At 50.2% G+C, this 15927-nt stretch overlaps 3 protein-coding genes across 12 annotated transcripts in view; all 3 read left to right on the plus strand.

Annotated features, from left to right (window-relative positions):
• LOC109527168 (brain-specific angiogenesis inhibitor 1-like) overlaps positions 1 to 6382 on the plus strand; it is a 30115-nt gene extending 23733 nt beyond the window's left edge. For 6 of the 7 annotated variants that reach the window (XM_019888914.1, XM_019888915.1, XM_019888916.1 and 3 more), the window contains 14 exons: positions 393 to 496; positions 593 to 695; positions 804 to 954; positions 1091 to 1160; positions 1370 to 1436; positions 1543 to 1628; positions 2009 to 2180; positions 2257 to 2352; positions 2456 to 2492; positions 2900 to 3516; positions 3611 to 3646; positions 3735 to 3839; positions 4298 to 4348; positions 4559 to 4759. In XM_019888914.1, coding sequence (XP_019744473.1) covers positions 393 to 496; positions 593 to 695; positions 804 to 954; positions 1091 to 1160; positions 1370 to 1436; positions 1543 to 1628; positions 2009 to 2180; positions 2257 to 2352; positions 2456 to 2492; positions 2900 to 3516; positions 3611 to 3646; positions 3735 to 3839; positions 4298 to 4348; positions 4559 to 4759 — 1896 coding nt within the window. Of the gene's footprint in view, positions 1 to 392; positions 497 to 592; positions 696 to 803; positions 955 to 1090; positions 1161 to 1369; positions 1437 to 1542; positions 1629 to 2008; positions 2181 to 2256; positions 2353 to 2455; positions 2493 to 2899; positions 3517 to 3610; positions 3647 to 3734; positions 3840 to 4297; positions 4349 to 4558 lie in introns of all 7 variants that reach the window. The other variant, XM_019888911.1, reaches the window with a different exon arrangement.
• A 3169-nt stretch (positions 6383 to 9551) lies between these two features.
• Positions 9552 to 11237, plus strand: atp5if1a (ATP synthase inhibitory factor subunit 1a). Its single transcript, XM_019888935.1, has 3 exons — positions 9552 to 9740; positions 10801 to 10913; positions 10992 to 11237. The coding sequence occupies exons 1-3, from the start codon at positions 9669 to 9671 to the stop codon at positions 11131 to 11133; spliced, it is 327 nt and encodes a 108-aa protein (XP_019744494.1). The 5' UTR covers positions 9552 to 9668; the 3' UTR covers positions 11134 to 11237.
• A 105-nt stretch (positions 11238 to 11342) lies between these two features.
• Positions 11343 to 15927, plus strand: part of LOC109527171 (heterogeneous nuclear ribonucleoprotein R) — a 9618-nt gene continuing 5033 nt past the window's right edge. For 2 of the 4 annotated variants that reach the window (XM_019888922.1, XM_019888919.1), the window contains exons 1-11: positions 11343 to 11645; positions 12327 to 12487; positions 12557 to 12675; positions 13223 to 13330; positions 13469 to 13582; positions 13932 to 14108; positions 14319 to 14454; positions 14579 to 14784; positions 14967 to 15116; positions 15186 to 15307; positions 15398 to 15723. In XM_019888922.1, coding sequence (XP_019744481.1) covers positions 12331 to 12487; positions 12557 to 12675; positions 13223 to 13330; positions 13469 to 13582; positions 13932 to 14108; positions 14319 to 14454; positions 14579 to 14784; positions 14967 to 15116; positions 15186 to 15307; positions 15398 to 15723 — 1615 coding nt within the window. In that variant the 5' untranslated portion in view covers positions 11343 to 11645; positions 12327 to 12330. Of the gene's footprint in view, positions 11646 to 12326; positions 12488 to 12556; positions 12676 to 13222; positions 13331 to 13468; positions 13583 to 13931; positions 14109 to 14318; positions 14455 to 14578; positions 14785 to 14966; positions 15117 to 15185; positions 15308 to 15397; positions 15918 to 15927 lie in introns of all 4 variants that reach the window. The other 2 variants (XM_019888920.1, XM_019888921.1) reach the window with 2 other exon arrangements.

Below are 15927 nucleotides of genomic sequence, written 5' to 3' on the forward strand. Positions count from 1 at the left end.
CTCACACACACACACACACACACACACACACACACACACACACACACACACACACACCAAAAAAAGCGTCGCATGGAAAGCAATGAGCAAACGGAGGAAGGGGAGACAAAATGACAAGAAGAGAAGGTGCGAATTGTTCCGTCTCCCCAATCTCCTCTCATTGACTCCGGAGACAGAAATGAAGCCAGCCCGCCCCTTTGTTTGATTGGCCGCTTGATGTTTGTGCACACGTTGGCCTCGAGGTCACCTTGCTCGGGCTGCCGTTCGGGTGTTTGCCTCCAGGGAGCCGCCGCGGATCGCGTGGCGCTTCGCTCGGGCCCCCGTGCGGAGTCTGGCTGTTGATTTTTGCGCAGCTCTGAGAGGCCCTGTCTTTTGTTCCCCCCCCCCGCCAGATCATGGACAAGGCGCTTCTTCCATCCGTGACTCTCATCGTCGGCTGCGGGGTGTCTTCCCTCACCCTGCTCCTCCTCATCATCATCTACGTCTCCGTGTGGAAGTGAGTCCCCTCTCGGAGCAAAGCCGAAAAGGGCCTTGGGCTCTCACTTCTCCGCAGCCAAACTCATTTGCTGATTTGCTTTTGTTTCTCTTCCAGGTACATCCGTTCCGAGCGCTCCGTTATCCTCATCAACTTCTGCCTGTCCATCATTTGCTCCAACGCCCTCATCCTCCTCGGACAAACTCAGGCTCGTAATAAGGTTGGTGTTTTGCTTTCTTCCTAGTTCCAGTTCAAGGCTCGGTGAAGCTCTGCGCTTTGGGTGACAGCTATTCTCCCCCCCCCCCTTTTCTCCTTTGGGCTTCCTCAGGTGGTTTGCACACTGGTAGCGGCTTTCCTGCACTTCTTTTTCCTCTCCTCTTTCTGCTGGGTGCTGACCGAAGCTTGGCAGTCCTACATGGCCGTCACTGGCCGCCTGCGCAAGCGCATCATCCGCAAGCGCTTCTTGTGCTTGGGCTGGGGTGAGCGCAGCTGTAGTTCACTTCTTTTTCTCCTTCTTTGTTTTTTTTCCCCCTCCTTGACCTCCTCTCGCCGAATACTTTCTCGGTTGCCCGTGTTCGTTTCGTACGCTGAGCCTTTTATTGTTCATCTTGACAGGCTTACCTGCGTTGGTGGTGGCCGTGTCTGTGGGTTTCACCAAAGCCAAGGGATATGGCACCGTTAACTAGTAAGTCTCGGTCTCCTTTTTTTTGCTTTTCAGTGTGAACCCCCCCCCCCCCTCCGCACATGATGCTGTTGCTAATTTGCCCGACTGGAAGGCAATTTAAGACTCAAAGCCTCTTTTATTGGGGTGAAATCACAAACTTTGGAAGCGTATTTTGCAGAGAGGTTTGATCAGGCCAAGTATTAAAAGTACTCGAAATGTTTTTGTTTTAGCTGTTGGCTCTCTCTTGAGGGCGGACTCCTCTACTCCTTCGTCGGACCGGCCGCCGCTGTTGTTTTGGTACGTATCTTGAGCCGTGACCAAAATCGTAATCGGTCATGTACCATGACTGCAATTCATTTTCCATTATAACGCCCCCCCCCCGCCCTCTCCTACCCCAAAACAGGTGAACATGGTCATTGGCATTCTGGTGTTTAACAAGCTGGTATCCAAGGACGGCATTACCGATGTGAAGCTGAAGGAGAGAGCCGGGTAGGTTCGCTTGATCTTGCATTCAGGTTTTGTGCTGGTCGCGCCATGTTGGCGATGTACGATGACGTCACATCAACCGAACCACTGGAGGACATAAACGATACGGACACGATTCAAAGGATGCAATCAATCGCGGATGTACCCTTACAACTGCACGTTGGTTCCTTGTACTTGTCTGCTTGCGACGCTTTGCAACTCATTTGGGTGCCAGTCATAGAAGACGCACTTCCGTGGTACCTCGGTGAACAAGAGTTCAGCTCGTGAACCGGGCCGTCTAGACCTCCGTATTTCGACACCCTCGAAACATAAAGCGCTTTCCCGGTGTTTGGGTCAACATGCAAAATGCTAAAAAACTGGATGGCCGCCTCCCTCGCTTGCAGGGCCTCGCTGTGGAGCTCCTGCGTGGTTTTGCCCCTCTTGGCCCTGACGTGGATGTCCGCCGTGCTCGCCATCACCGACCGCCGCTCGGCCCTCTTCCAAATCCTCTTTGCCGTCTTCGACTCCCTGGAAGGCTTCATCATTGTCATGGTGCACTGCATCCTGCGTCGAGAGGTAAGGAACCGGCTCCAGTCCTGTCGATGCGTTTTGCTTTCAATGCAAGTCCCTGAAGCGAGCGTCCCCTTCTCAGGTTCAGGAAGCCGTGAAGTGCAGGGTCGTTGACCGCAAGGATGACGGCAATGGAGATTCTGGAAGCTCGCATCACAATGGCCACAACCAGCTTACGGTATGTTTCTTGGCGTGACGATCGTATCGAGTGAGCGCCTTGGCAATTTTCTCCCCGAAATGAACATGTTGCATTGACGGAATGTTTGTTTCCTTTTCACCAGTCCGATACGGAAAAGGATGGCGATTCACGCATCCCAGGTGAGCATTAAATCGGGCTTCTTTCATCTTCCACAAAGCCTCTCCTTTCTCCGGCGAGCGCGTTCAAACGAGCCTTTTCCGTCGGCGCTCGCTCTCGTTCGGCAAGGCCCCTGGCGGCCCATATCCGTCAAACTCGTCATTTTTATGCCTTGGTTTTTGACTCCACGTGAGACTTGATTTTTAGATGGCCTCGTCGTCGTTATTAATTTGTGTCTGGGTTTTTTTTGTATGGATGATTTTGCTCCACGTACGGCGCTTTGTACACGGCGGCAGTTGTTTGCAAGTGCTGAGTGGGGAATCAGGATTTGCATCCACGTTTTGCCCCGAACACGTTGCCATTTGCATTTCGTTGCGGATGCCCTTCACGTGCTCTAATTGACCGTAATGGTCATTTTTTTTCCTCAAAGGAATGAGCGGCTCATCCGAAGAGAAGATGTCCCCCCCTCAAATGCCTCTGCCCATGGGCCCCAACTTCCACACCCTGCCGTCCAACAAGACCCACATGCAGGCGGTCCCCGAATATTCCAGCCACACTCTCACCCTGAAGAGAGAGAAGAGCCGGCTGGCGGGCGGGGTCGACCCCTCCTGCGGGAAACCCGTGTACGTGTGTGAGGGAGAGCTTTTCCGGCCGCTGGATGTGGATCTCGCTCGCGTTCAGGCGGAGGGCGGAGTCTCCGACGGCAGCGGCTACGTGCTCATGCCCAACACCACCTCCACCCTGAGAAGCAAACCCAAAGAGGAGCAGGCCAAATACGACCTCGGCGCGGAACAACTGCCGCAGGCCAGACTCATGCACCTCAGCGGCCCCTTCGCCGAGCCGCAAGCTGCCTTTGGGATCAAGTCCATTCCCTGCGACCAGGTCAGCGTGTCCTATTCCGAGAGGGACTCGCCCATCCAGAACATCCACAACATCTCCAGTGAGTCTCACATCACTCACAGCAGCCTGGAGAACACCTTTGAGTCGATGAACTCGATGATGTCCAAAAGCGAAACCATCTCCACGTTGTCCATGAGCTCCTTGGAGGTGAGAGCGAAAGAAAGAAAAAAAAAATACCCAGAATGCTTCTGACTTACTCATTTAACCGAACTGACCCGACTCGTCCCCTCGTATTTTATAGAGACAAAAGTCCCGGTACGCCGAGCTTGACTTTGAGGTAAGCATCCATCCGCCTTTCTTCCAGTATTCTTCATCGCAATGATCCTGATTTCAACATTCATGATTTGGGTCAATGGGCTCCGCAGAAAATAATGCACACCAAGAAACGCCACCAGAACATGTTCCAGGATCTGAACAGGAAGTTGCACCATGCTGAGAAAGACAGGGAGTCGCCCGCCTCTGACAGCAAGGTATACGATCTGCTCACCCATTGCGCCCATCGCTCATCCTCCTACCAAAAGGAATTTTTTTGGGTTTGTGTAGTGTCCGGAAAAAAAAAAAAAAGGATAAGAAGTATGGCAGCAGAGGCATGGTGAATGGTATTCTAACGGAGGAGTTTGGTGGTGGCGAAACGACCCGAGAAAAACATGATGGTCGTGGTTCCTGTCATGGGTTTCTGTTTGTTTTGTTGCTTTGCTTTACCGGGCTTTCTCAGGACCTTGTGTTTTGGATTTGGTGTTTCCGGTGTAGCCCCGCAAGTGTTTTTTTTCTTCTTTTTTTAAAAAATACATTTTGTTCAGTTTGCCCCGGTTCTCCTGCCTCGCTGCTTTTTTGGGGTATTGACACACGACAGGGTCTTCGTATTTGCGCTACGGTTAACGTGAGGTCATTTGAATTAAGGATGCATTTTCTTCCTTGCTTCCTACAGTCCGTGAGATGGAGCGTCTCATCAGCGGGAAGTGACAAAACCAACCAAAGCGTGAGTGTTTTTCATATGAACCCGCAATTTCAAAGTAACCACGCGTAGTCAAGACACAGCGCCGGATAGAGTAGGACGTGATATTCACGCTCCCGAAATCGCCTCTGATGGAATGAAGCCCATTTCGTTCGGATGACATCGGAGCTTCGTCTCAGGCGACGTTCGCGGCGTCGTTTCTCGACTAAGCGTCGTCCCTTTGTTCCCCCGCAGGACAAACAGCCGGGTCCCTTGGAGAGGCCTTGGGAAGGGGTCCGGGGCTTAGCGCAGCAGTCCCCCCCCGCCTGGGTCCGCAAAGACTTGGAGCCTCTGGCCGCCTCGCCGCTGGAGCTGCACTCTGTGGAATGGGAGAAGAGCGGCACCTCCATCCCCCTGGCGGGTCAGGACATGGTTGACCTGCAGACAGAGGTCTGAAGACCGGGGGCGGGGCTAGCGAGCCAGCAAGCTTTACTTTCACCTTTTGGGTTTGGGCTCCCGTATGGGATGAACGCGAGAAATCGAGGGAGTGGGAAAGTCGCTCCGAGAATCTAGGTCTTCAAATCCTCAGCCTAAGCAGGAAAAAGCAGGGCGGGATGGGGTAAGAGGGGACAATAGAGTGGGGTCGGGTTGGTTTCTTATCGTAGCCTCCCCCGGTGGACTCGGCTCGAGGGCCCGGCGGGGAGTTCCGAGTCCCGCGCTTCGCGACGACCAGAGCCGGCTGTGGTCGCATTCGTGTTGGCTGCGGGGTTCCTGAAGCCTGCAGTTGAGATGAGGAGCCCTGCTGCACTTCTTTTCACCTCCAGCTCCACTTCGTCGACACCCCAAATACCGGAACGCCGTCTCCTCCGCCCCGCTAACTGCGACTCTCGGCTGCTCCTCTTCCAGCCAAATTCCCTTCCGGCATAGCAAAGAGAGCAAAGGCAGCCGTTTCACAGTTGGCGCAGGTTCTTTGTTTCTTTTTCCACTTGATCCTTTCCGTTGCTCTCTTAAGACACATCCCTGATACTCGGAATACATTCAAACTGTCTGCTGGTGATTCCTTTCCGCGTCATCGTTACCGCTGTTGTCGATGATCAGAGTTTGGTTGGGAGGGTTTCCCCCCCCCCTTCCATTCATGGATTCGGGTTGGTTTCTTTATTTTGACTGGGACCTGCAATGTTCGGCTGGAAACAAAGTAGAGCGCATATGTCACGTGTTGTATGATGAGGAACCAGTGTGCTCTGCATTGGGACAAACCGACAGAGCGGTGGCTTTGTGTGTGCGTTTTGCCTCGATACCAAAACACCAGCGTCGCAATACGGACTCTTAACATGGAGCAGAAACAAGGCGGCAATTTGTGGATCCGGGCCTGGGGAAGACCTTTTGGTCAGCGCCCATTTGATTCTCAGCCTTGCGGGACTCTTTGGACAAAGATGAGGCTCCTGGCACTGACGTGACAGCGCAGTCTCACGTTTGTGTTTTTTACCCATCGGTGTGAAATGGGCCAATAGGACGCGCGCTTGATGCTCAAGCAGTTTTTCTTACCGGTGATTCAACTTTTTTCTACCATCTTCCTCCTATTTCCCGAGCATATAGACGCTTGATGAGAATATTGTCTGACAAATCTGTATTAGCAATTCAAGGAATTTATCGATTTGAGATTTGTTAGCCTAAGACTCCACATTTGGAGATGTCTGTGACAGGTAGACAATTGTACTTCTATAAACTGTGTATAGAATGAATGACTAGCTCCTACAAATGTGCTTCAGGATATTTGTTATTACTCTCCACTGTGTCGCGATGAGTAATGGAACCTTCTGTCTCCTGTAAACGTGTTTTGATAACTTTGTCACTAGCTGTCACGGTTACCTGCAAATTCTCTTTCCGGTTGCATCGGTTCCTTTGTTTTGCTGTCAGTCCAAGTCACACAGTACCTCAACGGACTGAATGAACCGTTTGTAATCTCTTGTCCTGATTTATTTTTGAATGCATTTTTTCCCCATCCCCTAAACTGTACATTTTGCACAGCACAAAATGAATGTGATGAATTTATAATAAAACAAAGCTACACCGACATGACCGAGTTGTGTGACGTGACTTGTGAAATTCCAACTCTCAAATGACTCGTCGAACGCTGGACACCATCGTTTTTAGTTTGAATATGTTGACAGAACAAAAGACACTTTGAAAGATTGGCTAAAAGAAGACTCGGTGGAAGCGCACAGAGCGCGGTTATGTGTTTGTAATCTATTTTTAATAGCCACCCTAAAGCCTCTGGCAAAATGTCTCTCCATCGAAGTCGTGATTTGTTGATACCAAAAAAGCACGCTCTTAACTTGAGAAAAGAGCACCTGTCATCCGTTCTATTTTCATGCTTTCGGCAGGCGAATCATTACAAAGGAAAACAAAAGGGGTTCAAAAGAGCAGTGGTCCCCCAACTTTTTTTTGGTTTTTTTTTGTGACGCGGACCGGTTGAGACAGCAGCACGGCGGGCGACTGGTTAGCGCGTCCGCCTCACAGTGCAGAGGGGCAGGGTTCGATGTTTTCTTGTTTGTTGTATGAATTATTGTGACTCCATGTACAGCACTTTTTAATACCACAGTGAGAACAGCAGAGGCCCCAGAAGTGAGCCCTGTGGAACACCACACGAGAGCAGGGCAGCTCCTGACTCGGAGCAACCGAGGCTAACATCAATGGTTCTGTCAGGTCAATAGAACCGAAACCACTCAAGGGCGCGACCGCGGAACACCTTGATCAAGGTCAGCCTTCTTGAGCAAGCGTTGCGCCACAGTGTGTTTAAACTGTCGGGGAACGATAGCGGAAGAGAGATGGCTGTCGACACTGGCCAAGACTGATGTGCCAAAGAAAGGCGCACCAGAGTCACGAGGGGAGCCAGATGGCCTCGTCTGGCAAAGCGCGTCCTCGAGGAGGGAAAACAATTCAGGCTTGATTTGATGCCTGCTTATGGTCTGCAGATGCTGCACAGGTGGGGTTTTTTTTTCTCATCGATTAACTTCTTGCTCATTGAAAACCATATGAAACGTGGGTAATTGCTGTCATTGATGCCTCCAAATGTGACTACGTTCGCGACGCCGGGTGCCTTCCAAGTTGTACTCGCTCTGTAAAACAGTTTTGTGAAGTGGCATCTTGGCGGGCGCGTCGCTAAATTTCTAGTCAGCACGAGGTCCATTCCGTTTTTCTGCCGTGACTTCCGTGCAGGCGTCATGGCTTGAATTTTCACCCGTTCCGGTATGAATATTGTGGCCCCCTTTGTCACCGTTTGCTTTGTGTTTCGTTTTGTTTCACGTTAGGTCTTGTTTTCTTGCGGCACGTAGCTCGCGCAGGAGCTCTTTTGCCGTTCCACCTGTGCTCCTCAATCTGGTCCCTTTGAGTCCATGACCTTCCTTTGTGACTTTGAATGCAGTATGTGGTGAGGACGTTGTTAACTTTGTACTTGAGGTTTTTCTCTGCCTTGCTTGCTGTCTTTGTGACTAAAGAAATCCCCCACGGGCAGTTTGGCAAAAGCCAGAACGAAAAGCCTGAAAGGAGGACATGTGCTTTGATGTAAGGAGCATTTATGAGCATGCGATGTCAGGTCGTAGAAAGCTGACGGGAAGTGCTGCAAGCCTTCGTGGCTGACTTACAGTATTTGGTGCAAAACAAGTGACATGGATGTGACTGCCAATCGAGCCGGGGATCTGTTTACAAACGTGGGCCAGATGCTCCTGGGCTCGAATGACCTTGTGTGTTCAGAAAACAAAGACTCTGCGTGTGCCCAGATAGCGGCACCGATGGTCACCATGGCAACATCCGGGCAACTCCGGGGGGCTGTAGCGCCAGCGGTCTTGAAAGCGGGCGACCTGAATGCGGGCACGGGAAATCGGCACCGTCTCATCCGGCGAAGCGGCTTCAAAATTTCATTCGGCAACCCACTTAACCGTTTGGGAAATGCGCTCGCAGCCGTCTGTTGGAAATATAGATTCAGTAACTGTACATTTCTGTGGCGAGGGCGCTGTTGCGTCATCCTTGAAATTCGAAAAGATGTGACCCCGCCCCGCCCTTCCCCGGAAGTAAGAATACATCCCGCATTGTATTTGGGGCCATTATTCATCTTGCGCCCGATTAAAGGGGGGCCGGTTACGTGCCCTGCGTGTGCTCTGCGGACGTGCTGGAGAAATGCACTTAAACTGACGTGATTCCACGAAGACTTGATGAAATATCGTCAAGTATGTGGATCGGCTGACTTGGTTAACGGAACGCTTTTTAGCAAGAAGAGGTTATGAAAAAAGAATTGAGCGCCTGACCTTCCTTTGTCTTTGCACAGATTAGTGCTGTTGCCAGGATACTATTTCCTATGGCAACACTTGAGCGGGTGAGGTGAAAGGATCCAGGGAACTGCTTGCTATGTACCCCGCGGACCGGAAGAAGTCTGTGAATGACGATAGAACAATTAACGTGCAAATAAAAAAAAAACGCAGACACACAACAAAAGCAGCACGGTGGCTGTGGTTTTCTCGACACAAAATAAAACATTTGCAGCTCCCTCAAAGGAAATCGGAGTGTATCCTCCATGAATGATACATGGATAGCTTATTCGCTCAAGAAGATAATGATGATGAATGATCTGATTCCATGTTTAGTGGTATACTGCCACCATTTGTTGCAGGGTTGCTACTACCATGCTTGCACTAGCTCAGTTTCACCCAAAAAAACAAACAAAAAAAGGGTCTTTCGGGGTGAAAAGAATGAAGAGGCTTTTTGTGTGATCGTGCTTTTAGAGAAGATTTGAGTGGATGAGCCGTTGATCTTGGTATGCAAAATGGTGTCGGTCGTGGGTTTGCGTTTTTTTTCATTTGCCGTTGCGTTTCGTTTTTGTTAAAAAAAAATTTTTAAAAAAAGAATTCGATTCAATTGACATACTGTTCTAATCTCGTCATTTTTGCGTTTTTGTTGTTCTTGCTGTAACTACCTATTTGTTTTTGTTTTTGATTTACCTCAGATTATTGTTTTTTGTTTCATTCTTGCTCTTGTGTTTTTTTCATTTGCCGTTGCATTTAGTTTTGCGTGTGCGTTTGGCACTTCGCAGCGTCGTACGATAAGAGTGAGGTAAAAATAAGAAGAATTCAATCAAGCCCTCCTTCTAGTTGCGCTTATACGTCTCCTTCATCTCGAACCTGCAAAATCAGCCTCCGGCTTGGGTTCGAGTTCGATATTGCAGTTCTCATCCTGACCTGCTACTGGCAGCAACAAGCCAACTTCCGCCCAGATGCGCTGGCACTTTTCCGCAATTTTGCAGAGACGGCATAACGGGCGTCGATAAGCCGGCGCCGCTGCGGCAACGTCTCTCTCCGGAGCACCAGGCAATATGTCCCGGCTTCTGTTCAAATTGAACCCGAGAGGCTGCATCGCGGCTCAGATTAGAATGGCATCCGATCAGGTAAAACTGCCGAGGGAATGCCACGCGTGTTAGCATTAGCTTGCTAATGTTTTGAAAGCATCCTGGAAACTTTGCCCCGGAGTCCAACCGGAGGAACGCATCTGGTGCTCTTGCAATGTCGAGTGCGATCGCAATGCGCCCACCTGAAAGTGTGATTTCGCGTTACTGTTGGATTTCATGGCACCGTGCCCACAAATACTCCACTGTGTTTAAAACAGACAGACAGGTTTGGGCAAACGTCACGTGTGCAAATAGACACTCGTGTAAACCGCGATATGCCTCGCCCACTTTGCTCAAAATGCATGACCGAACTCAAAGGCGTGGCAGTTTTATTCATAAAGTCCCCACAAAAAGAGGGCAAAAAAAGTTGGTATATTTCTATACTGAGGTGACTGCATTCACAAAGACAACGCCTAAGTGGCACAGCGTGGGCCAACGTTTTTTTTTTTTTTTTTTTGGAGTGACCGGTGAATTGTGTTGAGTAAAATGGATTCGACGTATAAGAAGTGTCATTTCCGCAGTTATGTACCGTACAGGACAAAAGAGACGGATGCAGGAACAGAACCATACTGCTGAGACCAGACAAAGGGAAAAATAACGTTTTACGAATGTACAATGTCAATACAACATAGAACCGCAAATGTTAAAGCAACAGCAACGAGTGTGGCATTGGTGAGGTCGATATGACAGCGCACGTGTAAAACGGTGCTGGGGACATGGATTTCCCCACTCTCTGTTTGTCTCTCAAACGCCCAGCCATTTGATAGTTGATATTTTGTGGCCCCGCACTTGACATCAACGTTTAATGTCAGTGCGGCCATCGCAACTTGCGGATTCGTGCACCACCGTAGGTCAAAGGTGACCTGCTTTTTTTTTAATGTAATAGTTTTTCTCAAACTTTTTTTTTCATGAAAGTGAAACCGATAGGATGCTTAAGGTGCGGTGCCTACCAACACGATAATCGAATAAAAACCAACTGCTTTGAAAATGTGCTTTTCATTTGTGACCTGAACACTCTGGAAACTAAATGCGTTGTTATTTGAATCGAATCTTATTCCAGCTGGGTGAGTTAGGAAGGGGAGCAGGGAAAGGTGGAGGTGGAGGAGGCTCTGTGAGGGAAGCAGGAGGTGCCTTTGGAAAACGAGAAGTAGCAGAAGAGGAGCGGTACTTCAGGTGACGCCCCGTCTCCTTGAATCCCTTTTCTGTGCTTCTTCGTCCTTCGTTGACCACCGGCCCCTCATCTCATCGTAGGCAAAAGGAGAAAGAGCAGATGGATGCGCTGAGGAAGCACCACACAGAGGAGATTGAGCACCACAAAAAGGAGATTGAGCGCCTGCAAAAGGAGATTGACCGTCATCAGGGCAAAATTAGAAGGCTCAAGCATGATGACTGAGCCATCATGAGTGTCAAAGCAATTCGAATCAAATGCTCATTGACTTGCCCTGTTATGAGACATTTTGAATGCAAACACAACCAATAAAGTGAAACTGCACTTGACATGTCTTCCTATTGGTGAGAGGCTAAATTCCATACAGTGATTTGGATTAACAGCTGTGACATTTACTTATTTTGCTCTTGAATTGTCATATGTCACCACAGACATGAAGGCGCAACATACGTTTTTCGGTCGTCGACGGAACGCCGGTTTGACCAAATGTCGTGACGACGTCCACTAGACAAAGAGGCACGCCCCTTTTGTCTGTCGTTCGCGTGAAACCAGTTCTCGCGATATTTGTGAGTAGTGGCGTTGTTCTCGCTTACCGACGACGAGACTCGCTGTCTGGAAATTAGTCTCGTGGGTTCGACACTACAACATTTCCATTAGTATTTGTTCATCTCCCCGATAGACGCGTTAGTTGTTTAACATTTCAAAGCGCACCTCTGTTAATTTACAGAATCAAGCTGGTAAGTGTTGCTAACTATTTTGTAGCCGCTTTTACGGCTCGTGTGTTTGATGTCGAAGGCGTTTACTTGCGCGGCGCGGCCTTCGTGCTCATTCACTCTTCAGCTAGCCATCTCGCAGACTAACGCGGCGTGGGGTTCAAACGTGCAAGTCTTCGAAAATCTTCGCACCGTCGGGATCACGTTTTATGTAGTCGGTATTATGTTGTGGACCGCAAGGCCCGCTCCAGTTAAAATCGCGCCTTCACTTGGATTGTTTAGCAAGCGGATTTGGAAGGGGGGCGGGACTGCGAGTCCATCTTGGTGGGGTCCAAATGTCTCTAACGTTGTAACGGAACGTACGTGTAACTTCATTTATTTCGCAATGTCTATTAAGAGCAAATTCGTATTTATTAACGATGCTTTGTTCATGACTTTAATTGCCTTTGCATTGTAGGATAGAACACCGACGAAAGAGGACAATTCATGTTTAGTTTTCGGTGCTGTTGATTTAGGGCTTTTTTTTTTTTTGCTTGTTTTTTGTTTCATTTTGAAAATAGTCTTTCATCAATCTTTAATCCTTCGACAGTGCAAGTTTATCTCCACACTTTGGCCAGCGAGTGCATCCTTCACAGCAAATTTGTGTGGGGAGAAAAACCCTCACTGGAGAATCCTTATTCAGTTCTTCCATTGCCTTCGAATCAGGAGAATGGCTGCCGCTGAGGTGAACGGTAGTTCTGCCCTGCTGAAAGAGGAAGAAGAACCCATGGATGTGACAGGACCCCTCGCGGAGAACTACCAGACACTCATTAATACTGGACTCCCACAGAATGTTTGTGAAAATCTAGAGAACATCTTCCAGACAGGTGAGTGACGGTCTTGGTGTTTTCCAAGTGTGATAAAAAGTAATTTCGTTGTCTCTGTTGGAACAAAAGGCTTGGTGTCGCATGACGAATTGGACGAGAGGGCCATCGACGCTCTACGGGAGTTCAGCGAGGAGGGAGCGCTCGCTGTGCTGCAGCAGTTCAGAGAGAGTGATCTGTCTCATGTACAGGTAATGATGCTAGGTTCAGAGCAAATGGTTATTATTGCGTCACGCGTCTTGCGTGTGTTTTTTCGCAGGCCTGACTACACTCGGGTTACTTCCCACCGACCACAATGATGTTGTATCATCCCGTCGCTGAGAAGTGGGCAACATTTTTTGTTTCAAACGCGCAAGGCCTGACACGCAAACGCGTGTCGGCTGTATATGGAAATGTGTCGTAGAATGTATTTATTGAGCTATTTTTTTTCCTTGTGCAAAGTCATCCGAATCGTGTGTCGTTACCTTTGGAAACCGCTTTTTTTCTCCATTGGTCAGAAAATGGCGGTGACGGATTGAAATTTAGCGATGACGTTAGTGCAGTTAAAGTAGCAATGACAGCGTGACGGACTGGCAGACTGGGCTGGCCTGAAATGTCGACGGACTGATGATGACAGACTGGTGGGCTGGCGGCCGCCGAAATTTACTGACACACCCGCCCCTGCAAATGGAGCGCCTTTGAACATGCTCCTGTCTTCCATATGCATTCGCTTCATTGATGCTCTCCTGTTCCCGACAGAATAAGAGCGCTTTCCTTTGTGGAGTGATGAAAACTTATCGACAGAGAGAGAAGCAAGGTAGCAAAGTTCAAGAGTCCACGAAAGGGCCAGATGAGACAAAAATAAAGGTATGGTACTGACCCCAGACTGCCCATTTATTTATTTATTCATTCATTCATTCATTTATTTATGTATTTATTTGGGGGGGGTAAAAGTTGAGCTCGTATCGTGCAACGTTGCTCATGTTTTGCTTGCTTCCATTTAAGGCTCTTTTGGAGCAGACAGGATACACTTTGGATGTCACCACAGGCCAGAGGAAATACGGGGGCCCCCCACCTGAGAAGGTGTTCAACGGAATTCAACCAGGGATTGGGACAGAGGTAAGAGTTGTCGTCCATAATTGAATAATTGAGGCTGATCAATACCAGGGCCATTGGTCCCATTTAAAGATGGCAACAATATCAACGACTCTGTCTTCCGAGGGTCATAAACTGTTGCCATCATCAACTTTGCAGTGGAGACAGTCACTTTTTAGCATTGTTTAAAAAAAAAAAAAAAAGGTCAGCCAGTCCACCCGATGAAATTTTGGTATTTGTTTTTCAGGGATCGAGCAATTACTTTCTCAGGGCGTTGGTTGACCCCACCCATTGAGCCTCTTTGACCTCGCCCAAAGAACAACTTGTTACTGTCGCACACAAGTTCAAACGAGTCTGTCTGTGTCCTTGCCAGGTGTTTGTGGGAAAGATCCCGAGGGACTTGTACGAAGATGAGCTGGTTCCGCTCTTTGAGTCCGCCGGGCTCATCTGGGACCTCCGGTTAATGATGGACCCGCTTTCTGGTCAGAATCGAGGTTACGCCTTCATCACATTCTGCAATAAGGACGACGCACAAAAGGCTGTCAAGCTCGTAAGTAATGCGGGCCAACTACATCAAGCTTGTCGGAGGGCAGAATAATCCGCAAGGTGTGGGACACAAGTGGAAGCATTTGGCACCGAGGCCGCTTCGGCGCTTAGCCGTCGTTCACAATAGTTCCACTGCAGTCGTAGTAGCTCCTCACTTTTGAATCCGTTGGCGAATGTGACTCAGCTGTTGACTTTTTCCTTTTCCACCCTCCAGTGTGATAACTATGAAATCCGCCCTGGCAAGTACTTGGGAGTGTGCGTATCCGTTGCCAACAATCGGCTCTTCGTTGGCTCTATCCCAAAGAACAAGACTCGAGAAAGTATCTTGGAAGACTTTGGCAAAGTTACAGGTCAGTTTCTAGGACGCGGATGAGGTTTGGTGGCGCCGTACGGAGGATCATTCTCAAAAGTGCGGTCGTGTCACCGGGGTGGCCTGGGCTCGGGCGCAAAGTTAAGCTGCTTTGAATCTTCCAGAGGGTCTCCAAGAAGTGATCTTGTACCACCAGCCGGACGACAAGAAGAAGAACCGAGGCTTTTGTTTCCTGGAGTACGAGGACCACAAGTCTGCCGCGCAAGCCCGCCGCCGCCTCATGAGCGGCAAGGTCAAAGTGTGGGGGAATCCGGTAACGGTGGAGTGGGCTGACCCGGTCGCCGAGCCCGACCCTGAAGTCATGGCGAAGGTTGGTTGGAGAAAATGAGCACGCCGGTTAACGCGAGGCTGCGGCATGTCTATGGCACGGGCACGGTCGGCTTTACGTGGCCGACTCCCTTCGAGCAACATCGTGTTAGGCTATTCCTTTACTTGCCGTGGATCGGGGTCCGAATTTGACTGTTGGGGGTGACACGGTTGTCTGCGGTGCAGGTCAAGGTGCTCTTTGTAAGGAAGCTGGCCAACGCGGTGACCGAAGAGCTCCTTGAAAACACCTTCTCTCAGTTTGGCAAGCTGGAGCGAGTGAAGAAATTGAAAGACTACGCTTTTGTTCACTTTGAGGAAAGGGACGCTGCTGTCAAGGTGAGTCGGACACGCTTGATTGAATTGCCCTATTTTTCTTTGGCGAGGAACTCACCGAATTCCCAACAGGCTATGGACGAGATGAACGGGAAGGAGCTCGGCGGGGAAGAAATCGAGATAGTCTTGGCCAAACCTCCAGATAAGAAGAGGAAAGAGCGCCAAGCAGCTCGGCAGACCTCCAGGACTGCCGGGTGAGTCGGGAGGGGGGGGGGGGCTTCTGTCCGCCCGCCTGCCTGACATATGCTCTCACCTAACCAAGCTCCCGTTGTGCGCCTCTGTAGGTATGACGACTACTACTACTACCCACCTCCGCGCATGCCGCCACCAGGCCGTGGCAGAAGTCGCGGTGGGCGCGGGGGCTACTCGTACCCGTCAGATTACTATGGCTACGAAGACTATTACGATGACTACTATGGCTACGACTATCATGACTACCGCGGAGGCTACGAAGACCCTTACTATGGCTACGAGGACATGTACAGCGGCAGGGGGCGCAGCAGCCGTCCCGGCAGGGCCGGGCCCCCTCTCCCCAGGGCCCGCGGCGCGCCGCCGACCCGAGGCAGGGCGGGGGGCTACTCCCCGAGAGGGCCGCCCCTCGGAGCGCCAAATGACTACTATGGCTACGACTATCATGACTACCGCGGAGGCTACGAAGACCCTTACTATGGCTACGAGGACATGTACAGCGGCAGGGGGCGCAGCAGCCGTCCCGGCAGGGCCGGGCCCCCTCTCCCCAGGGCCCGCGGCGCGCCGCCGACCCGAGGCAGGGCGGGGGGCTACTCCCCGAGAGGGCCGCCCCTCGGAGCGCCAA

The sequence above is a fragment of the Hippocampus comes genome, unplaced genomic scaffold (assembly GCF_001891065.2).
Source record: "Hippocampus comes isolate QL1 unplaced genomic scaffold, H_comes_QL1_v1.1 scaffold674, whole genome shotgun sequence".
NCBI classification, from domain to species: domain Eukaryota; kingdom Metazoa; phylum Chordata; class Actinopteri; order Syngnathiformes; family Syngnathidae; genus Hippocampus; species Hippocampus comes.

What these genes read in the sequence shown, in the direction of transcription:
- atp5if1a (XM_019888935.1), top strand. Translation starts at nt 9,669, where the DNA reads ATGTCCCGGCTTCTGTTCAAATTGAACCCGAGAGGCTGCATCGCGGCT. An exon ending in TTAGAATGGCATCCGATCAG is followed by an intron (nt 9,741 to 10,800) that starts GTAAAACTGCCG and finishes ATCTTATTCCAG; the next exon opens with CTGGGTGAGTTAGGAAGGGG. An exon ending in GAAGAGGAGCGGTACTTCAG is followed by an intron (nt 10,914 to 10,991) that starts GTGACGCCCCGT and finishes ATCTCATCGTAG; the next exon opens with GCAAAAGGAGAAAGAGCAGA.